General features: G+C 42.1%; 1 protein-coding gene across 1 annotated transcript in view; it reads left to right on the top strand.

Annotated features, from left to right (window-relative positions):
* LOC119932843 (TBC1 domain family member 12-like) overlaps window positions 1-23,361 on the top strand; it is a 106,415-nt gene extending 83,054 nt beyond the window's left edge. The window contains exons 11-15 of the mRNA XM_038751962.1: window positions 3,256-3,327; window positions 4,782-4,910; window positions 15,020-15,129; window positions 18,487-18,745; window positions 21,315-23,361. Coding sequence (XP_038607890.1) covers window positions 3,256-3,327; window positions 4,782-4,910; window positions 15,020-15,129; window positions 18,487-18,745; window positions 21,315-21,383 — 639 coding nt within the window. The 3' untranslated portion in view covers window positions 21,384-23,361. The remainder of the gene's footprint in view (window positions 1-3,255; window positions 3,328-4,781; window positions 4,911-15,019; window positions 15,130-18,486; window positions 18,746-21,314) is intronic.
* The last annotated feature ends 419 nt before the right edge of the window (window positions 23,362-23,780 follow it).

The raw sequence follows: 23,780 nt of genomic DNA, 5'->3' as shown, positions 1-23,780 counted from the left end.
GAGATACTGCTAGGAAGGACAGGAGGGTTTAAGGCAAGAGGATTAGGAAGACAGTGTGACTCTAAGGGTGCAGTGCAGATTTTGGGGAGGTACTGATTACTAAATTAACCCAGGAGACAGTCAAGACTTTAAAAATTATCCGCAAAGGTTAGTGAATCTGTGGATTTCCATTTTCCTATCCCTTATCAACCAAAAAAATTACTCACACTCAACTTCCAGGCTTTCCACCAACTTACCTATTTTACATTTCTGCTCTCTATTCTTATAATAATAATAATTATGGTATTTAAGTGCCTACTGTGTGCCAGGCACTGTACTAAGAGCTGGGGTGGATGCAAGCAAATTAGGTTGGACACAGTCCATGTCCCACATGGGGCTCACAGTCTTAAACCCCATTTTACAGATGAGGTAACTGAGGCTCAGGGAAGTTAAGTGACTTGCCCAAAGTCACACAGCTGACAAGTGCAGGGAAGCAGCATGGCTCAGTGGAAAGAGCACGGGCTTTGGAGGCAGAGGTCATGGGTTCAAATCCCAGCTCCGCCACTTGTCAGCTGTGTGACTTTGGGCAAGTCACTTAACTTCTCTGGGCCTCGTTACCTCATCTGTAAAATGGGGATTAAGACTGTGAGCCCCACGTGGGACAACCTGATCACCTTGTATCTACCCCAGTGCTTAGACCAGTGCTTTGCATATAGTAAGCGCTTAACAAATGCCATTATCATTATTATTATTATTAAGTGGCGTAGCCGGGATTAGAACCCACAACTGACTCCCAGGCACAAGCTTTATCCATTACATCATGCTGCTTCCTCTCACCTCTTCTGCATCTGGCCCCTCATCCTTGTGTTCCCCTGGCCCAGAACTCTCTCTTGCCCCAATTGTGACAGACCACAGGTCTCCCCATAGTCAAAGCTCTCCTAAAACCCCACCAACTCTGACAAGCCTTCCCTGGTTAATTCCCAACACTCAAAGTGGGACAAGGCCACCAGTCACCTCCAGCATTTATCCTATTGTGTATTCATATGTTTATATGTTTATAAAAGTGTATGTTCAATTACTTTGATTATTTGTATTTTTCATTCATTCAGTCATATTGAGTGCTTACTGTGTGCAGAGCACTGTACGAAGCGCTTAATATGTCTCATGTTAGAGTGTAAGGTTATTGGCAGGGATTGTATTATTCTGTTTTGTACTTTCCAAACCCTTGTGTATTGCACCCAGGGGTGTGCTTAGTGCATACTATTATTACCACTGTCTTCTAGCGCAATTAGACAAAATTGAGTTTGTAATTGCTTAAATTACAATTTTACAGGAGTCTTTAATTTTTTACAGCTAAAAATGTGATGGAAGAACATCTGTTTTTGATTTTAGAACAAAGGTTTCTTTTTCAGGACATTTTTCCGTTCCTGGGCTTTAGCAATTTTACTAAATGAAAGTATAGAAAAGGTCTATACAGCTGCTTGCTACAAAAACTTGATTTATGAGTTCTTGTACATGGAACTACTATAGATATAAAGTGAGCTAATGTATCTTCGTTTGCCCTTGTTTTGAGTTAATGAAGTTGTATATGTCCATGTATGGAAAGAATAAATTAATTTTAAATTTGGGGTTTGAATTTGAACATTTCATAGATGTGTAGTTTAGTATTTACTGTATAGTTCCTTTGTTAATAAACACTAAAGAAAACAGATGAATCCTTTGCTGAGCTTTCGTAATTCCATTTATTCTATTTAGTGTAACTGAAGTCACAACTATACTTGAACATAGTAAATATTTGAAAAAGCTTGAGTAGTTCCTTTGTTTTTAATTCCCATTTAACAATTTTTAATCAATCTACTGAATTTGAGTGCTTACTATGTGGAGAGTACTGTACTTAGCGCTTAGGAGAGCACAATACAACTGAATTAGCAGATACGTTTCCTGCCCACAATGAGTTTACAGTCTAGAGAAGGAGACAGATAGGAGTATGAAAATATTAAGATTTGAAGATGCAGAAACCAACTGTTTAGATCATAGTAAACACATGTAGTGTGAAAATCCCCTGGCAGCGGTTCATTCATTCATTCAATCGTATTTATTGAGCGCTTACAGTGCAGAGCTCTGTACTAAGCGCTTGGGAAGTACAAGTTGGCAACATATAGAGACAGTCCCTACCCAACAGTGGGCTCACAGTCTAGAAGGGGGAGACAGAGAACAAAACAAAACGTATTAACAAAATAAAATAAATAGAATAAATATGTACAAATTAGAGTAATAAATACATACAAACATACATACATATATGCAGGTGCTGTGGGGAGGGGAAGGAGGTAAGGCGGGGGGATGAAGAGGGGGAGGAGGGAGAGAGGAAGGAGGGGGCTCAGTCTGGGAATGCCTTCTGGAGGAGGTGAGCTCTCCGTAGGGCCTTGAAGGGAGGAAGAGAGCTAGCTTGGCGGATGTGGGGAGGGAAGGCATTCCAGGCCAGGGGGATGACGTGGGCCAGGGGTCGACGGCGGGACAGGCAAGAACGAGGCACGGTGAGGAAATTAGCGGCAGAGTAGCGGAGGGTGTGGGCTGGGCTGTAGAAGGAGAGAAGGGAGGTGAGGTAGGAGGCAGCGAGATGATGGACAGCCGTGAAGCCGAGGGTGAGGAGTTTCTGCCTGATGCGTAGGTTGAGTGGTAGCCCTGGAGATTTTTGAGGAGGGGAGTAACATGCCCAGAGTGTTTCTGGACAAATACAATCCGGGCAGCGGCGTGAAGTATGGATTGAAGAGGGAAGAGACAGGAGGATGGGAGATCGGAGAGGAGGCTGATACAGTTTTCACTGCATTCCAGGATCAAGGGAGATAGCACAGTTACTCCTGCCCCACAGCCAGTGTCTGCCTGGGTTTAGAACTCTGCCATGACTTAATGCTTCTTGCAGCCACCAACAAAATCTTTAACATTTAACAGATGCTTTCATTGAATATGCCATTCATCATCTGTTTTATTGGATTTTTGAAACCTCAAAACGCCATTTATCATTAGCCTAATTCTAAAAGCATGAGGCTCTGCAAACTGTGATGTCCACAGTAGTAGCCTTATCAAAATGTTCTTTGAGAACCTTTGGTTTAGAATGGCAATGCTGTCTAGTTATCATCACTTGAAAAGAAGCTATACCATAATCTAATGCCCTTTTTAGGAATTAAGAGAAATATTAAGTGAATTATTAAGAGAAATATTAAGTGAATTATTAAGAGAAAGTTTCAAAATTTTAATTGTCGTTTTTCTTTTAAGGGTGGTCCATATCATGAACTCTTGCATAGTATTTTGGGAGCATATACCTGTTACAGGCCTGATGTTGGCTATGTAAGTACTTTACTATGATTCTAATTTGGGACAACATAAGTAAGGAAACTGTACTAATATTGAGGGAGCCCATTTTGTCCTTTACTTTCTAGTAGATGAACCGAATTAATATTACATTTGCTGTTGTTCTTCCCAAGCAAATTAAGTCTGGGAGCTATACTAACTATCACCAGGGTCTATTTTATGGTTAGAGCAATAAGGCCGGTGAATTTTCAGAATAGATAGTGTTCAGCGGCAACAAAATCGATCTAGTTTTCCCCCCAATATTATTAGTAGTAGTAGTAATGGAAGCAGCGTGGTTCAGCGGAAAGAGCCCGGGCTTTGGAGTCAGAGGTCAGGGGTTTGAATCCCGGCTCCACCACAAGTCTGCCGTGTGACCTTGGGCAAGTCACTTAACTTCTCTGAGCCTCAGTTACCTCATCTGTAAAAATGGGGATTAAGACTGTGAGCCCCACGTGGGACAACTTGATCACATTGTATCCCCCCCAGCGCTTAGAACAGTGCTTTGCACATAGTAAGCGCTTAACAAATGCCATCATTATTATTATTATTATAGTAGTAATAGTACTTATTTAAGTGGTTACTGTGTGCAGAGCACTGACCTAAGCACTGGATAATCAGAGCCATAAGATAATCATGGCATGTAGACATGAATTACCTCCAAGGATTCAGTACTGTTGCTAATTTTATGAGCCAGAAAGTTGGGGTGTGTCTCCTTGTAGATATTGGTTATAGAAGCAAAACCCACCCAAAAATGTTGCTCATAGTGAGACACTTATTAGTGTCTGTTATTTTTAAGTGATTTCATTAACAAAAATGGACTTGGCATTTTAATTATTTCTTAAACACTAGTATGTTCAAAAAGTAAATTAAAGCTGTTTCTCATGAGAGACTGACTTTGCGTCATCGTATTATGGAAGTGAACTTGAAATTGCTTTTTACATAAATTTATCTGAATTTATGTTTTCTGAGATCTTTATTAGTGAGTCTGTGTTCTAACTGTGGAGACTTTGTTTCCCTGAAAATATTTTAAAACTTCCTACAATGAGAAGTCAGTTGCTAATTAGGCAATTTAAAAGGGGATTTTCCCAGTGTTAGTTTTGGGAGGGAGAAGGATGTTGAAGTGGGAATCAGGACCAGCAGGCCAGGAGAGCAGATGATTAATGTAGTGAAGGGAGTCAAGACTCCTGATTCTGTGCTTCCTGCCGTGTATGGGTAAAATGTGTCACAATGGTTTGATTCTGAGTTATCACACCAGAACTTGAATGTCAGGGTAATTTGATAACTGGAATTTCAATGCTCACTTCTGCAGAAGACAAAAAAGTCTTATATTACCAAATTGCTGTAATAGTTTCAAGACATTTTTGTAACTTTCCACATATTTTTATAGTCCTACTTATACAAAACGTGCCTGTATAATGTTATACAAAATTCATTATATTTCTCTTCTGAAGGTCCAGGGGATGTCCTTTGTTGCTGCAGTCCTAGTTCTCAATTTGGAAGAGGCAGATGCTTTTGTGGTCTTCGCAAACCTCCTTAATAAGCCATGCCAGTTGGCCTTCTTCCGGGTTGATCACAGCATGGTACGAGCCCAGATTGAAGTAGGCCCTCGCATATTAACTCAGGGAGAACAGATTCTTAATGTTAATTTTGTTCTATTGCTCTATCTTGGTTGGCACTCTTAATTGATTTTGTAAAAATTAGTTAATGGAAAGAATTAATTAGTTGCTTAATTAAAGTTGAGGGACTGTCAAATGCAGTATGGTGGCAGTGTAGTAGTGGGCTCCGAAATGAATTAAATATAGCTATCTACTATGGCTGGATTGTGAGTTGGAATTGGGAAACAGAAGGCAAGGAGGACAGGTGAAGCATTCTTAAGGCTACATTAAAGCAACGCCTCAGACAGTGCTGTGTCCCAGCTAAAATCTAGGAATCAGTTGGCACGGGTAGACCAGAATAGCGCATTGCCAAGAGAAGAGCCGCTCTTTTTGAGCAGAAACCATAAGGATCGTGAGGCAAGGAGGCAAAAGTGAAAACAGCACAAGGCACTGCAAACACCCTGATAGCACAAGGAACAGTCTTCGTATGTGCACAGTGTGGTTGGGATCGTGAGTCTCACATTGGCACCCCTCGGTGAATTTCATATCAACGGTGATGCCTTAAGCCTGAAGGAAAGTATATACCATATTTACTTGCATAATTGATCCATTTTTAAGATTGTTTTGCTATCCAAAAACAGGGGAGGGGCTATTATGCGGGGAATTCAATCTAGCAATGCTGGGAGCAGGAGAAAAAAAGGAGGAGCAAAGGAGGGGAGAAGGAAGAAAAAGGTAAGAGGGCATTTGAAACTACATCTCTTACTTCTGTTGCATACAATAGGCATCTTCCTACTCTGAAGATTACAGCATCGGAATTCATCCATCTGGAGTGTGAATCCACCGGCATTCTGACCATAATACTCTTCCTATCCCAACACAAGAAGAACCCTTTATGCCGCGAGTCTGTCTGTACCCACCAGCTTTCTGAACCTGTTCCTCTTCCTAACCTGGCATGCACTGATATCACTATTGACAAAAATGATATTTCATTTCCACCTCAAAAATCTCGGGAGGAGAAAATTGGAGGCAATTAAGCAAGTAAATATGGAATATAGTAGTAGTGGCATTTGTTAAGCATTTGTTGTGTGCAAGGTGCTACGGTAACTATCAGGTAAACAGATTAGACATGGTCCCAGTGATAGATGGGGCTCACAGTCTAAATGGGGTTAAACAGGTAGATAGAACAATAATAGAGGCAGACAGAAGAACAGTTCTAGAAAGTAGCGTGGACTAGTGGAAACAGCACAGCCCTGGGAGTCAAAGGACCTGGGTTCTAATGGCCCCATCCATGGGGTTCCTGAAGCGCATGGAAAAACTGGTTCCAAGGAAGAGCAGTTACATCAAGCAGGGACGGGAACCTGCAACTCCCCATTGGGTTCTGGGAGCAGCAGAGTGAAGTATGGACTGGAAAGGTGCAAGACAGGAGGCAGAAAGACCAGCGAGGAGGCTGATGTCATAGTCAAGGAGGGATATTATAAGAGCTTTCGTTCAGTATGGCAGTAATTTGGGTAGAGAGGAAGGGGCGGATTCTAGCATTGTGAAAATAGAACCGACAGGATTTGGTGACAGATGGAATATGCAGGTTGAATGACAGATGAGTTGAGGAAAATGCCAGTTCCTGGCTTGTAAGACAGGGAGAATAGTGTTGTCTACCACTATCCTGCTCTTGTCTGTACTCCATGTATCACCAAGCACAGTTAAATTAAGATGAGCATCATGTCAATGCTATGAGGCTTACTTTGTTCTAGGACTTGGTTGTTCGTGACTCTTTCTTGCTATTTGATGTTGAGTTAAGTCTGTAAAGGGACTGTGATTGAACCACTCAAGTCAAGTTTCACTGGCATAGAAAAATTTGGACACTATTACAGCTCTGTATACTAGTTTGGTCCAGAGCCTTAATATCTGCCACCACACAATGTTTGACAGTCTTCCAAAGTATGTAGTTCCCCTCAACTCAGTTTTCTACTTCCTTGCATTGTTGCATCATTTGGTCAGTGTCCTGCCTAAGTGACAGAAACCACTGAGAAGCAGTGGGACCTAGTGGAAAAAGGGCATTTCATAAGTGCCCATAATGTAACAAAACCCTCCACTGACCTCAGAGGCATACAGGGAAGGTGCAGAGGAGAGAGGGACTTTTGGTGGCAGATACAATTTGTTCTATAAAATTGATGCCATCAAACATGATCTCCTTAAAATCTCCCTTTTTTTTGTCCAGTCTCCCCCTCCTCCTTCTTTGACACTCCCACCCTCCCCTGCAGTATCCCACCTCTTCTTAAAATCTACCTGCACCTCTCTCCGACCCTCCACATATTATTAAATAATGGCCCCCTCACTTTTTCCCTCTGACTGCCATTATCACCTACTTACTCACCAGTGGTTCCTTTCCCAGTGCTTTCAAACACACCTATATGTCCCGTATCTTAAAATGACCTCCCTTGACCTCGTGGCCCCCTCCAGTTATTACCCCATCTCCCTCCTTCTGTTTCTTTCCAAACTCTTCAGACAAGCTGGGAAGCAACATGGCCTAATGGAAACAGGATCTGGGTTCTATACCTGGCTATACCGTTTGTCTGCTCTGTGACCTTGGGCAAGTCACTTAATTTCTCCATGTCTCAGTTTCTTCATCTGCATAATGGAAATTAAGTCCTATTCCCTCTTACTTAGACTCTGCACACCATATGGGACGAGGACTATGTCTGACTTAATTATCTTGTGTCTTCCCGTAGTACTTAGTACAGTGCTTCACACGTAAGTGCTTAACAGACATCATTATTAAGTTCTTTACACCCACTGCCTCCATTTCCTTTCCTCCAATTCTTTTTTTGACTGTCTGCAATCTTACTTCCACCCCCTCAACTCCACAGAAACTGTCCTCCAAGGTCACCTCCCTCTGGCTAAATCCATTCAATTGTATTTATTGAGCGCTTACTGTGTGCAGTGCACTGTACTAAGCGCTTGGGAAGTACAAGTTGGCAGCAACTATACTCCATCAAACTCATCTTATATACCTGCCTTTGACATTGAACACCACCGTCTTCTCCTGGAAACACCTTGGCTTCACTTATACTGTCATCACTGTTATAACTCTGGCCACTCCTCAGTCTCTTTCACCTGCTCTTTCTTTGTCTCCAACCCCCTATCTGTGGGAGTCCCTCATTGCTCAGTTATGGGTCCCCTAATTTTCTCCAACTACACCCACTTCCTTGAAGAACTAAGTCTACCCTCCTTATACAGGTGATTCCCAAATCTACCTCTCCAGCCCTGACCTCTCTCCTTCTCTATTGAGAAGCAGCATGGTTTAGCGGAAGGAGCACATGCTTAAGAGTCAGAGGGCATGGGTTCTAATCCCAGCTCCACTACTTGTCGGCTGTGTAACCTCGCGCAAGCTACTTCTCTGTGCCTCAGTTAACTCATCTGTAAAATGGGGATTAAAAATGTGAGCCCCATGTGGGACAACCTGATTACCCTGTATCTACCCCAGTGCTTAGAACAGTGCTTGGTACCTAGTAAGAGCTTAACAAATACCATAATTATCGGGTCAGTTCTTGGTCCCCTTCTGTTCTCTATCTACAGTCACTCCCTTGGTGAACTCATTTGCTCCCACGGCTTCAACTATCATCTCTACGCTGATGACACCAAAATCTGCATCTCTGCCCCCTGCTCTCTCTCCCTTCCTTCAGGCTCGAGTCTCCTCCTGCCTTCAGGACAGCTCCATCTGGATGTCTGCCCGCCATCTAAAACTCAGTATATCCAAGACTGAACTCCTTATCTTCCCTCCCAAATCTTGCCCTCTCCCTGACTTTCCCGTCACTGCAGACGGCATTACCATCCTTCCTGTCTCACAAGCCCACAACCTTGGTGTCATCCTCGACTCTGCTCTCTCGTTCACCCCTCACATCCAATCTGTCACCAAAACCTGCTGATCTCACCTCCGCAACATTGCCAGGATCCACCCTTCCTCTCCATCCAAACTGCTACCTTGCTGGTTCAATCTCTCATCCTATCCCAGCTGGATTACTACATCAGCCTCCTCTCTGATCTCCTGTCCTCCTGTCTCTCCCCACTTCAGTCTATACTTCATGCTGCTGCCCGGATCATCTTTGTGCAGAAACGCTCTGGGCACGTTACTCCCCTCCTTAAAAATCTCCAGTGGCTACCAGTCAACCTACGCATCAAGCAAAAACTCCTCACTTCAAGCTTCAAGGCTCTCCATCCCCTCGCCCCCTCCTACCTCACCTCCCTTCTCTCCTTCTACAGCCCATCCCGCGTCCTCTGCTCCTCTGCCACTAACCTCTTCACTGTGCCTCGTTCTCGCTTGTCCCACCGTCGACCCCCGGCCCACGTCCTCCCCCTGGCCTGGAATGCCCTCCCCCCCACATATCTGCCAAACTAGCTCTCTTCCTCCCTTCAAAGTCCTACTGAGAGCTCACCTCCTCCAGGAGGCCTTCCCAGACTGAGCCCCCTTTTTCCTCTCCTCCTCCCCATTCCCCCCGCCCTACCTCCTTCCCCTCCCCACAGCACTTGTATATATGTTTGTACAGATTTATTACTCTACTTATTTTACTTGTACATATTTACTATTCTATTTATTTTGTTAATGATGTGCATCTAGCTTTAATTCTATTCATTCTGATGACGTGACACCTGTCCACATGTTTTGTTGTCTGTCTCCCCCTTCTAGACTGTAAGCCCGTTGTTGGGTAGGGATGTTTCTATATGTTGCCAACTTGTACTTCCCAAGCGCTTAGTACAGTGCTCTGCACACAGCGCTCAATAAATATGATTGAATGAATGAATATAAGGTGAACATTGAATAGGCAGCTCAGTCACTTAGGGTGTTACTGAATGGTGGTGTTATCTCTTCAGCAACTCAGAAACCAATGTTCTGGGCCACTCCGTTTGCAAAGGACTTTAATATAGGTTTACTTTTCTTTTGCTGTCTGTAACTCTTCTTGACTGTGAGCCTGTTGTTGGGTTGGGACCGTCTCTATATGTTGCTGACTTGTACTTCCCAAGTGCTTCGTTCAGTGCTCTGCACACAATAAGCACTCAATAAATATGATCGAATGAATGAAAAATGAATGAATATTATGAGAAGCAGTATGGCTAAATGGAAAGAGTATGGGCTTGGAAGTCAGAGGTCGTGTGTTCTAATCCCAGCTCCGCCACTAATCAGCTTTGTGACCTTTATTGAGTGCTTACTGTGTGCATAGCACAGTACTAAGCGCTTGGAAAGTACAATTTGGCAACATTACAAGTCACTTAACTTCCCTATACCTCAGTTAACTCATCTGTAAAATGGGGATTAAGTTTGTGAGCCCCAGGTGGGACAACCTGATTACATTGTATCTACCCCAGCACTTAGAAGAGTGCTTAGTTACATAGTAAGTGCCTAACAAATACCATCATCATTATTATTATTCTCTGCAGTCTCACATTTGCTCCTGCCTTCAGGACATCTCTACCTGGATGTCCAGCAGACACCTCAATCAGTGGCATTTATTGAGTGCTTAATGTGTGCAGAACACTGTACTAAGCACTTGGAAGAATACAACAAATAGCTTACATTCTAGAGGGGGAGGAAGACATTAATATAAATAAATTACAGAGATGTATATAAATGCTAAGGAACTGAGGGTGGGTCAGTACCAAATGTGTAAAGAGTACTGATTCAAGTACGTAGGGAACACAGAAGGGAGAGGGAGTCTAGGGAAAGAGGGCTTAATCGGGGAAAGCCTCTTGGAGGAGACATGAGCTTAATATAGCTTTGAAGGTGAGGGAGTGGGGGTTATCCGAATATGGAGAGGAAGGGAGTTCCAGGCCAGAGAGAGGATGTGGGAAAGAGGTTGGTGGAGAAATAGATGAAGTTGAGGAACTATGAGAAAAATGGCACTAGAGTGACGTGTGTGGAATGAGCTGTAGAAGGGGAGAGCCGATTGAGTGCTTTGAAGCCAATGGTAAGGTGTTTCTGTTAGATGTGGAGGTGGACAGGCAGCCACTGGAGATTCTTGAGGAGTGGGGAGATGCGGACTGAATGGTTTTCTAGAAAAATGATATGAGCAGCAGAGTGAAATTTGAACTAGAGTAGGAAGAGACAGGGCACAGGGAGGTCAGTGAGGAGTCAGGTGTAGTTGTCAAGGTGAAATAGGGTAAGTGCTTGGATCAGCATAATTGTAATTTGGATGGAGTGGAAAAGGTGGATTTTAGTGATGTGAAGGTAGAACCAACAGGATTTGGTGACAGGGTCGATATGTGGGTTAAATGAGAGATGAGTCAAGGAGAGTGCCAATGTTGTGGGCTTATGAGATAGGGAGAATAGTGGTATTTCCCACAGTGATGGGAAAGACAGGATAGGGTTTGGGTGGGAAGATAAGGAGTTCTGTTTTGGACATGTTTAGTTTGAGATATCAGCAGGATATCCAGGTGGAGGCGGGAAGGAATGCTGGACTGCAAAGGAGGCGATGACGTCGGGGCTGGAGAAGTTAATTCGTAAATCATCTGCGTAAATGTGGTAGCTGAAGCCGCACGTTCCCCAAATGAGTGGATGTAGATGGAGAATAGAAGGGGGGGGGACGGAACAGAACCTTGAGGTCCACCCACAGTTAGAGTGTGGGAGGCAAAGGAGGTGCCCTTAAAACGAGATTGAGGAGCAGTCAGGAGGATTTGGAAGAGAACCAGGAGAGGACAGTGTCAGTGAAGCCAATGTTAGATACCGTTTTCTGAAGGGGGTGGTCCGTAGTGTCGAAGGCAGCTGTCTACACCTGCTGCCTTCACTTCTTGTTCTCCAGTCCTCTTCTTAACCCTCTCTAATCCGGCTTCTGCTCCCTTGCCTCCAGCGAAACTGCCCTCTCAAAGGTCACCAATGATCCTCTTAGCAAATCCAACAACCTCTACTCCATCCTCATCCTCCTCGACCTCTCAGCAGTGTTTGACATTGTTGACCACCCACTTCTGGAAACATTATCCAACCTTGGCTTCAATGACACTGTCCTCTCCTGGTTCTCCTATCTCTCTGGCTGCTCATTCTCCGTCTCTTTCACAGGCTCTTCTTCTGCTTCCCATTCCCTAAACTGTAGGAGTCTCTGAAGGCTCAGGCTTGGGTGCCTTTCCCATTCTCCTTCTATACCCATTCCTTTTTGAACTCATTCACTCCCAAGGCTTCAACTACTATCTCTATGTGGTTGTTTCTCAAATCTACATCCCCAGCCCTGATCTCCCTCCTTCTCTGCAGTCTTCCATTTCCTCCTGCCTTCGAGAGATCTCTACGTATATATCCTGCTGAAACCTCAAACCTAACATGTCCAGAACAGAATGTACCGTATTCCCACCCAAACCACCATCTTCCCTGTTATAAAAGCCCTTAAACTTGTCATTATGCTCGACTCATCTCTTTTTCAACCCACATATTCAATGCATTCAGTTCCTGTTATTCTACCTTCACAGCATAGCTAAAATCCACCCTTTCCTCTCCAATCAAGTACTTAGCCTATCCCGCCTTGACAACTACATCACCCAGATCATTTTTCTACAAACCATTCACTCCATGCTTCGCCACTCCTCATGAACCTCGAGTGGTTGCCCATCCACCTCTGCACCAAACAGAAGTTCCATACCAGCACCATGGCCTAGTGGATAGAGCACGAGCCTAGGAGTCAGAAAGACCTGGGTCCTAATCCTGGCTCCGTCACATCTGCTGTGTGACCTTGGGCAAGTCACTTTACTTCTCTTTGCCTCAGTTACCTTATCTGAAAAATGGGGATTAAGACTATGAGCCCTATGTGGGACAGGGACTGTGTCCAACCTGATTAGCTTGTATCTACCCCAGCCCTTAGAACAATACTTGGCACATATTATGCACTTAACAAATACCATCATCATCATTATTGTTACTGTTATTGACTTTAAAGAACTCAATCACTTTGATCATAAAGAGCACGGGCTTGGGAGTCAGAGGTCATGGGTTCTAATCCCGGCTCTGCCACTTATCAGTTGTGTGACTTTGGGCAAGTCACTTAACTTCTCTGTGCCTCAGTTACATCATCTGTAAAATGGGGATTAAAATTGTAAGCCCCATGTGGGACAACCTGATTACCTTGTATTGACCCCAGCATTCAGAGCAGAGCTTGGCACATAGTAAGCACTTAATAAATACCAAAATTATTATTATTATTATCCCTCTGATTCCCTTCTACAACCCAGCCCGCACACTGTAACTCAATCTCGCCTGTCTTGCCACCAACCCCTCACCCCAGTCCTCGAGTCCGTTGTGGGCAGGGACTGTCTGTCTTTGTTGCCGAATTGTACTTTCCAAGTACTTAGTACCATGCTCTGCACACAGTAACCTCATAATAAATGCGACTGAATTGAATGAACGAACGAAGGTCCTGCCTCTTCATACCCAGCACACACTCTCCCCACCTTTGAAGCCTTATTGAAGGCACGTATACTCCAAGAGGCCTTCCCTGACTAAGCCTTCATTTCCACTTCTCCCACTCCTGTCTGTGTCTCCCTGATTTGCTTCCTTTATTCATCCCTCAACCCCAGCCCCACGGCACTTATGTACGTATCCGTAATTTATTTATTTATTTATATCAATGTCTGTCTACCTACTCTTTTATATTGTACTCTCCCATTGGCTTAGTACAGTGTACTAAGTACACAGTAAGCGCTCAGTAAATTTGATTGAAAGATCCAAGAGCATTCAAATGGAGTAGAGGCCGTCAGATTTGGCAAGAAGGTCATTGGTGACTTTAGAGAGGAGAGTTTCTGTGGAGTGAAGGGGGATTGAGAAGAGAATTGAAAAAAATGAAGTAGAGACAGTGGGTGTAGACAACTCTCAAGGAGTTTGGAGAGGAATGGTAGGAGGGAGATAGCGTTAAAACGTAGGCATATCATGTTGTCTTCCTGTCTTCCTGTCTTCCCACCCAAACCTCCTGCCCATGACTTTCCCACCACCGTAGACAATACCATCTTCTTTCATGTCTTCAATGCTGTAGTCTTGGCATTATCATCTCTCTCATTCCCTCTAGACTATAAACTCATTGAAGGCAGGGAGAAATCTGTCTACCAACTCTGTTGCATTGTACCCTCCCAAACACTTAGAACAGTGCTCTATAAATATGATTGATTCAACTCACATATTCTCTCTGTCATTAAAATCTCGTGGCTTCTACCGTCATAATATCTCCAGAATTTGCCTCTTCCTCGTCATTTAGCACTTAGGACAGTTCTCTGCACACAGTGAGTGCTCAATAAATGCCACTTATTTACTAACTGATTGGAAAGTTGGGGTAAACAAGCAAGAGGTATAATTGTTTATCCAGAGTGTGTGTTATATGATCAAGAAGTTAATACCTAGTAGCGTGGGTGCTTTTTCCTCAAAAATCTCCAGTGGCTACCAGTCAACCTACGCATCAGGCAGAAACTCCTCACCCTCGGCTTCCAGGAACCTCGAACTTTGAACCTCAGCTTCCAGGCTCTCCATCACCTCGCCCCTCCTACCTCACCTACCTCACCTCCCTTCTCTCCTGGGTGGGTGCCCAGCCCGCACCCTCCACTCCTCTGCCGCTAATCTCCTCACCGTGCCTCCTTCTCGCCTGTCCTGCCGTCGACTCCCGGCCCACATCATCCCCCTGGCCTGGAATGCCCTCCCTCCCCACATCCACCAAGCTAGCTCTCTTCCTCCCTTCAAGGCCCTACTGTGAGCCCACCTCCTCCAGAAGGCCTTCCCAGACTGAGCCCCCTTCTTCCTCTCCCCTCCCTCCCTCTCTCCATCCCCCCTGCTTTACCTCCTTCCCTTCCCCACAGCACCTGTATTTATGTATATATGTTTCTACATATTTATTACTCTACTCATTTTACTTGTACATATCTATTCTATTTATTTTGTTAATATGTTTTGTTTTGTTCTCTGTCCCCCCCTTCTAGACTGTGAGCCCACTGTTGGGTAGGGACCGTCTCTACATGTTGCCAACTTGTACTTCCCAAGCGCATAGTACAGTGCTCTGCACACAGTAAGCGCTCAATAAATAGGATTGATTGATTGATTGATTTTTCATCTGGCCTAAAGTAACCTGGTATATCTTTGTCTTCAGATGTTGAAGTATTTTGAAACATTTGAAGTATTCTTTGAAGAAAATCTTCCCAAACTATTTCTTCACTTCAAGGCATACAGCCTTACTCCAGACTTATACTTGATAGATTGGTAAGTTAAAGTTATCTCATTGTAGTTAAGATATAAAGAAAGCCACATTCCAAATTCTTTTTAACAGGATGTAGACAGTACAGTGGTATCAGGCATGCATTTGTTCATTCATTAGCATTTATTGAATGTGTACCTTTTTCAAAGTACTAACTGGGCATTTGGGGAATATGATAAAAGTTATATTAGAAGTAAAAGACTTTTATCATAAAAAGACTGTGCTTGAGGAACTTTCAATTTAATGAGGGAGGCAAGGCACACGTATTGTTATGTGTACAGCAAGAACGAGGAAAATTCACATGCAACTATTAACAGCAAAAATATGGAAATGGTATGGAGTAAAAAACAAAGTTGCTATGGGTAGAATGACCATGGCCGAGGAAATGAATTGGTGAATGCCACCTGGAGGAGGTTCATTCTCAGAAAGGCTTTAATAATAGGGCGAGATGTGAATTTGAAGAAATAGGAGGTTCCAGGCAGGGGATGGGGTATATGAGCCATGGATTGCAAAGTCCAAGAAGAAGGATAACTTGAGAGGAGCAGTCAATCATCATGTTTATTGAGTCCTAACTGTGTGCAGAGCACTCTACTAAGAACTTATTTACCTGTAATTTACTTATTTATATTGTCTGTCTCCCCCTCCAGACCGTAAGCTCACGTCTGTTATATTGTAGTCTCCCAAGCCCTTAGTGCAGTGCCTTGAAGCCAGTGAGCAGATATTTCTATTTGATGTGGAGAGAAACGGATAGCCATTGGAGGTTTTCGAAAGGTGTTAATTTCAGAAAAGAGTAGAGACTGGGAGCAATGAGACCAATGTGCAGGTTTTTGCAGTAGTCTAAAATGGAGATGATGAGAGCCTGAACAAGGTGGCGGCTGGAAGTGTAGAGAGGAAGGGGTAGATCGAGGAAATAAACTCAGTTCTACCTTACTGCCCATTTTGTTTAGAGCCTTGTTAAGGAGCTAGGTGATGTCTGCCCAATAATCTAAGCCCATTTAAATGCAGCAGGCTGTGGTGTTGGAAGAAACCATTTGTGCAACTGCATATGTGCATATGCACATTTGCGCATATGATGTCAGGCTTGGTGAGTACTAATGGGGGTTTTCTGAAACACAGGGTTTTGCAAAGAGGCACATTATGGGAGAACTAGGTATATTGTGGAGGAAAACCCAGCAAGATTAAGATACAGACAGAATGTATGAGGGAGGTAAAAATACAGAGGAGTCAAAGATGGTACCAGGTTGGGAGCTCTGGGGATGGAGAAAGATCGTGTTTTCAGTTGTGATGTGAGAGAAGGTAAAGTGATGAGTTTTAGCTACATCGAGTTTATGGTGCTGGCAGAACAGCCACATAGAAACACTTGGGAGGCAAGTGGGGACGAAAGATTTTAGGGCAGGTGCAAGGTTGGGTCTGATGAAGTAGATTTGGAAGTCCTCTGCATATAGGTGGTAGCTGAAGCCATGGGAATAGAGGAGCTTCTTGAAAGAATGTCTAATGCATGGCTCAGTGGAAAGAGCATGGGCTTGGGAGCCAGAGATCATGGGTGCTAATCCCAGCTCCGCCACTTGTCTGCTGTGTGACTTTGGGCAAGTCACTTAACTTCTCTGTGCCTCAGTGACCTCATCTATAAAATGGGGGTTAAGACTGTGAACCCCATGTGAGACAACCTAATCACCGTGTATCCGCCCCAGCGCTTAGGACACTGGTTCGCACATAGTAAACGCTTTACAAATACCACCATTATTATTATAAATGAGGAGCATAAGGGCCCAAAACCTGAGCTTTGTGAAACACCCACACTTAGAGGGTAAGAAACTGCAAAGGAAACTGCAAAGTTGTGGTCCGTGAGGTAGGAAGGGAAACAGGTGAGTACCATGTCAGCTAAATCATAGTCCAATAGCTTTTCTATGTAGGGTCAGTCATATTTATTGAGAGCTTAATGTGTGCAGAGCACTGTACTAAGCACTTGGTAGAGTACAATATAACAATAAACAAAAACATTCCCCGCCCACAACGAGTTTACAATGTAGAGGGGAAGACAGACATTAAATAAATTACAGATATTTACATAAGTGCTGCGGGGCTGGGAGCAGGGATGAGTGAAGGGAGCAAGTCAGGGCAACACAGAAGGGAGTGGAAGAAGAGGAAAGGAGGGCTTAATCAGAGGAGTCCTCTTGGAAGAGATGTGCCTTCAATAAGGCTTTGTAGGTGGGGAGAATAATTGTCCTCTATGAGGAAGGAGGGCATTCCAGGCCAGAGGCAGGACATGGGCAAGAGGTTGGCAGCGAGATAGATGAGATTGAGGTACAGTGAGAAGGTTGGCAATAGAGGAGTGAAGTGTGTGGGCTGTGTTGTAGTAGGAGACTAGCAAGGTGAGGTAGGAGGGGGCAAGGTGATTGAGTGTCTTAAAGCTGTTGGTGAGGAGTTTCTGGGCAACCACTGGAGGTTCTTGAAGTGTGGGCAAATATGGCCAGAATGTTTTTGTAGAAGGATGAACCAGGCAGCAGAATGAAGTGTGGACTGGAGTGGGGAGAGACAGGAGGCAGGGAGGTAAGCAAAGGGGCTGACAAAGTAATCAGGGGAGGGTAGGATAAGTGGGTGGATTAACATGGGAGCAGTTTAGGTGGGGAGGAATGGGGAAGTGGTTCAAGGTGTTACAAGTGGCTGAAAGTCCAGGGGAGATTAGGATGGAATCGGGTTCACTAGACTTGGTTAAGAGGTGATCTTGGAGGAGTGAAAAGGGGTGAAAGCCAGATTGCACAGATAAAGGGGACGGAGGGGAGTGAGGCTCCACACCCCCACCACATCCCCCAATCATTTCCTCCAGACCCACATTCATTTAGCAGATCTGAGTTAATGTTCTGACCAGGAGGCCCCAGCAAAGACTGGAGCCTGCGATGGCATGGGAGCTTTCTAATCACAGATCTCTAAAGCTTTCTGGCTGCGGCTTTGGGTCAGGGGGAATGGGGAGGAGGTCTCAGTTTCTTGTGGGTGGAGGAGGACTGTTCACCGTCTGAGAGTCTTGAGGAAGGCTTGTGCAGAGTGTAAGACTCTAAGTATAAGCTCGTTATGGACAGGAAATGTGTCTGCTAATTCTGTTGTATGGTTCCAAGTACACAATAAGTGCACAATAAGTGCTCAATAAATATGATTGACTGCAGGGATCAGAACATATTGTCCTTTCCAAGCACTTAGTACAATGCCCTGCATACAGTAAGTGCTCAATAAATACGATTGAATGAACGAATGAATAGACATGGCACGTGGTAAAGTAAGGCAAAAACATGCTCTTTCTTTCTCAGGGTGGTTTTTCCAGAATCCTCCACACTGAATTAAATAACTTTTATTTTTCCCCAATTTAGGATCTTTACACTGTATAGCAAGTCACTACCACTTGACTTGGCCTGTCGAGTGTGGGATGTCTTTTGCAGAGATGGAGAGGAATTTTTGTTTAGGACAGGATTAGGAATCCTTGGACTATATGAAGATATCCTCCTGCAGATGGACTTTATTCATATAGCACAGTTTCTAACAAAACTGCCAGAGAATATCACATCAGAAAAACTTTTCAACTGTATCGCAGCTATTCAGATGCAGTTTAGCAACAAAAAATGGACTCAGGTAATGTTTTTTGGGTTTTTTTTAAATGTCACATCTTTTACTCACACATTTAGTGTCGTAGTTAATGCTGAGAAGCAAAAGCTTGGGGTGCTTTATGTGTGGTCCTGCCTGGGTCTAGAAAGATTGAGCACAAACCATCCTCCTGACACTACAATTCTACCCTTCTGTATAAAATTATGTTAATGAATTTAACTTTGGTAAGAAGTTAAATGCTTGAGAGAATGTCATCTGCTGCCCTTGGCAGTGGAAAAAGTTCATTTCTCCCTCCACCTGTCTGCAGTGGAGAAATGAGCCCAATAATTACTTATTACATTTTCTAGATTATTTGCTTACAGAAGCAAGAATTGGAATTCTGGAAAGCCTTGTTATGTACAGGCTTTTTTGTTGCAGTTTCAATTGAACACCATTTTGTATAAGCAGTTTAGTATCTTGCTTTACCGTGGGTTTTTTTTTTTTTTTTAAGAATTCACTACTTCTGGTTAGCATGTGTGGCAGTTTTGTGGTGTCTGGCAACTGGAATTCCTCCAAGAAGCCTTTGGCGCCATGCAGGTGGACCCAGGAAAGCATTGCTTATGTTCTTAGACTCTTAACATCAACTAGACTCTTCTATTTCAGTTTGTTTCTCTTTTGTTCATAAGTTAAGACTTTAAATTGTACAAAGCCAGGTAAAAATAATGTCCCACTAAGTAAAATTCTACATATCTTCCCTAAGCTGCAGAGATGGATGTGTTAGGCAGGAGAAGTTAATTTAGACCTTTGTATCTAACACTAAAAGAAGGCCCAGAAGAATTATTTAGCTTCTGTAAAGCAAAGACAAAATCCAGTGCTTAGAACAGTGCTTTGCACATAGTAAGCGCTTAATAAGTGCCATTAAAAAAAATCAGAACTGGTATCTGTTTTGATCCCTCTTCATTGTGTTGTATATCTTCATAAGTAGATATAATTACAGAAACCCGTGTGTGGGTAGAGAATCAAACACATGAAAATAACCTCATGGACTGGCAGTAGACTTAATCGAAGGTTTTTGCTTCCTATTCAAAGGACCAGAACTAAAGAGCTATGGTGCTTCATCCAGTGTTAGTCAACTCTAGAAGCTGGTGTCAAATGCTAAGAAATGTGGTAATGTGAGCAACATTAAATTGGTGAGGAAAGTTGAACCAGCCTCTCAGGGAGCAGCAAAGGAATTGCCTATTGGGTTGGCAAAGGATACAAACCAGAGTACGTGCTCAAAACTGATAGCAGATTCTAGAAACAGTCCCATATCAGTATTTCCTTATAAGGTGTGTTGGGCCCTTTCCTCTAAGGATGGAAAAGTTCACATCATACTCTATGACTTCTCATCTAGGGAGTATAATTCCAACCCCCTACTGATATCCTGAGCACAGTAATCATAACTGGCAGTTTGCAGCAGGTCTCATAAGGTGTGAGTTGGGGGCCTATTATTTCAAATTTGATTGGAAAACTGCCAGGCCTTCTTGGGTGAGAAGAGTGTCATTTTAAGAGTAGCACTTGTGGAGGAGTACCCCAGTATTCAATAGATGTAGTTTCCAGCAAATACATCACTTTTGCATCTCAAAGATCAAGAGAATAAATTAGCCTGGCCATCAGCTAATATTAACCCAACCAAGTTTTATTGACATCGCACAGACAGTTAATACAAGCAATTCCTCAGTATTTTTTAATGTTAGTATTCTTACAAAGGGTAGTAAACTAAGACAAAGGAACACTGACATTAATAAAACATCCTGGAAGATTACCTTTTTGAAACAAACTTTGGTCTCAGATTGTCTCTAAATCCAGTGGTCTTGTTAGTCCTTATCATATTATTGTCTGGCCAGTTGTAGTGTAGAGTAGGGATTCCAGAATGTACAGGAAGAGGAAGAATCACAAAAGTTTCATTAGAAAAGTTGACAAGAATTTATAGTTTTTGCAGTCAAATATGATAATGAAGAGAAAGAGCAAAAAAGCCTGATAAGTAGAAATGACAAACTAGAGGTTTTAATCTCCAAGGCCTAAATTTTGTTTGTTCTATTTTATTTTCACTTGATACTTGTTTTCCAAATACATGATTTTATTTCAGTATACTGCAGAGAAGATATTTTGGAAGCCTATGGAGCTGTGGGACTACAACTCCAGTTTTTCCACTGCTCTGATTATTCCCTATTGGAAATTCTTCAACTTTGGCAGTGCCAGAACATAGCCCCTGTACTTCATGAAGAGAAGCATTGTGTTAACCAAGTGGTGACACTGCACTAATCTAGGACTTAGCATTAGATCCTAACTTGCATCTATTCAAATTGTTGATAACATCACACTTGGAAAGCCAAGAAGAGCTTTTTGATCTGTGAGAAATGCAAATCATTCCAATATATAAAGACTCAACATTAAGGTTTGTTGTTTGGGTTTTAAAAAATGACTGATAAATGGAAGTATCTCTGTCTCTCTCTTTCTGTAGATGGATGTATAGATGTATAACTAGCTAGAGAGAGAGATTAAAAGTAATTAAAGTAATTACATTAATCCCAGGACTGATTCTTAGAAATTAACCTCTGTTTCATATCATTTCCAGGTATTTGCAACTCTAATTAAGGATAATAAAGACGGGGAGAGGAACCTTAGCCCAGCACTGAAAAGTTAGTCTCTGCAGTTAAGAGTTTCGTTGAAACAAAGAAAACTACTTGAGGAAACTACTCCAGTATCTTTCTGTGTAAAATGCACTTTTGAGAAATGTTAGCGAAATCCAAAAGAATTAAGAAAGGTGATCTTGATTTGACTTTGACACTAATGGGAAAGATAAATGAAATAGGTTTCCTGTTTGTAGTATTATTAAAAGACATTTTGTGAGAAAAGCAATCCATACACACTTTTGAAAATGATTTGTAAATGTTGAATATTTTCAGAGTTGATCGACTCAGTGCAATAACATTTTTAATAACTTTTTAGTACTTAAAATTTTTGAGGCAAAATGTTTTTTCTTAATTACCTCAGAGGCACTTTTTTATGTTGCAGGAAAGTTGTTAATTAAAACCCCAAATACAGCTATCTGTAACAAGTCCTTTGGTTATAAATATACCTTCAAATCTATTCAGATACATTTGGACCAAATACATTTCTCTGCTATACATGTCCCTGTGAATATGAAACTTTGAAGGGTTTTTTTAATTAATTGAGCCAATTAATGGAAAGTTTGTGAAATTAAGGTACCAGGAGTTTGGCTGCAAGAAGGATTTAAAGTATGGGTTCAAACTTTTTCTTCAGAATTGCATATGTTGATCCAAAGAGAAAAATCTTTAGATCATTTCCTAAAGAAATCTTTCCATATCTAAGTTGTTCATTTGTATGCTAATATAACACTGGAAAAACTAAGAAAATAATGGAAAAGCTTTACTTCGCACTTCAGGGGATAAAAATCATTCTGTTTTTGGTCAAACCATAAATTTTAAAGAGGCTTTTTTCTCTACACCTATTTCTTCTGTAAGACTAAGCTGGCAAAATACTATGTTAAGGAAAACTTACTTCGATGATATACATATGCACACAAGGAGTTTCTTCAGTTGAGACACACTCCAGGTAGTGTTTTGCATTGACAGAAGAATGTTTCCAAATTCCTGACTAACTTTCCAGCAAAATCAAATATTGAAAAACACATTATGGTGGAAATGAGTGTTTTTTTTAAATGCAGGCAATGCAGTATTTCAGAACCCTTTCTAGAGATGGAGTACTGGCAACTTATGCTTGACAATACTTGAATTCTTCCTGAAAACATCATTTCACTATCGTTGGCAAAATAAACTTTATAAACCACGTTTGGGATTTGAAACCCAAATTTGTAAATAATAGGTTTTTTTCAAACATTCTACTCTAAAAAAGTATTAATAAATGAACTTACAAAGAAATAAAATTATTAAGAAGTAAACTTTAAAATATTGCTTCACGAAAATCATATTTTGCCTGTCTGAGTCTAATTTTGGTATGATTTAATGTCAGTTGATTGCCAATTTGAATTTCCCTTATATGTGGAAATGAGATTAATGCATTCATTTAATCTTTGGAAAACATTTTTTCATAATTTGCTGCTCGGTAAAAATACTGGTTAGCAGAATGGTCTTCCGTTGCTGCTTGGTGGAAACTACCTGTGTTCAACGTATGTACAATTTTCAAAGTTACTGGACTAGTGACTTCCAGAGGAATTTCCTGGCCTGAGGTGGTAGTGTATGGGAGAGGTTCTCTTTTACACAGGTCACGTTTGTTTGGGGTAACCCTTGAAAACGATACTTAAGAAATTGTAAAATGAAGCTCCCTAGCCACAGTGGAGGGCACCTGTAACATGGAGACATCCTCTGGCCAAGCTTGGTTTCTGTAGCATCTGACAGCCAGTGATAACCACTTAGAGGTATCATGCTGACACCAGACAACGTGATTAGCATCAAATGCTAATTTTACTAGATGGAGTCATTTTCTCAGTGTGATCCAAGCTATTTATGATTTTGTTTTACTGTTGTACAGTTTCTTACTTTTTAATTATACATATAAAGATTGTATGTAGGAAGGGTTTTTCCTTCACTACAGACCATGTGAAATCATTACTGTGAAAATAAATCTTCTAAACAGAATAATTACTTGAAATGAGTCTTCATTATTTTGGAGATATCTGGATTGACTAAAATTAGGGGAATAGGAGTGATACACGAGAGGCCTCAAATTTTCAATCATAAGGGCATTAAGTATAGGGAGTGGAAGCGATGAACTATAGTTATTTTAAGGATTGGGCTTCTCCAATTATTTGTGTGAGTAAAGGGTAAGAGTTATTTTATTGATAAATGGTGTCTTTCAAGTGGAAGAAAGTTTTCTAGGAAAAAAATGATCCTGACAAAGTTTGATAGCACTATTGGGTCTTCATAGTAATATTGAATTTTTATGCGGTTTTCTTACAAGGATACATGATGCTTCCCCCATAACAGTCCTTTTCCCCCATTTCCCAAGTTTTCTATGTTCAACATCATTCTTGTTCTTTCCCAGTCAAGTTGCAACAGCC

The sequence above is a fragment of the Tachyglossus aculeatus genome, chromosome 10, assembly GCF_015852505.1.
Source record: "Tachyglossus aculeatus isolate mTacAcu1 chromosome 10, mTacAcu1.pri, whole genome shotgun sequence".
Lineage (NCBI taxonomy): Eukaryota > Metazoa > Chordata > Mammalia > Monotremata > Tachyglossidae > Tachyglossus > Tachyglossus aculeatus.
Note: the sequence above shows the minus strand (reverse complement) of the source record. Positions and strands in the feature narration are given on the sequence as shown.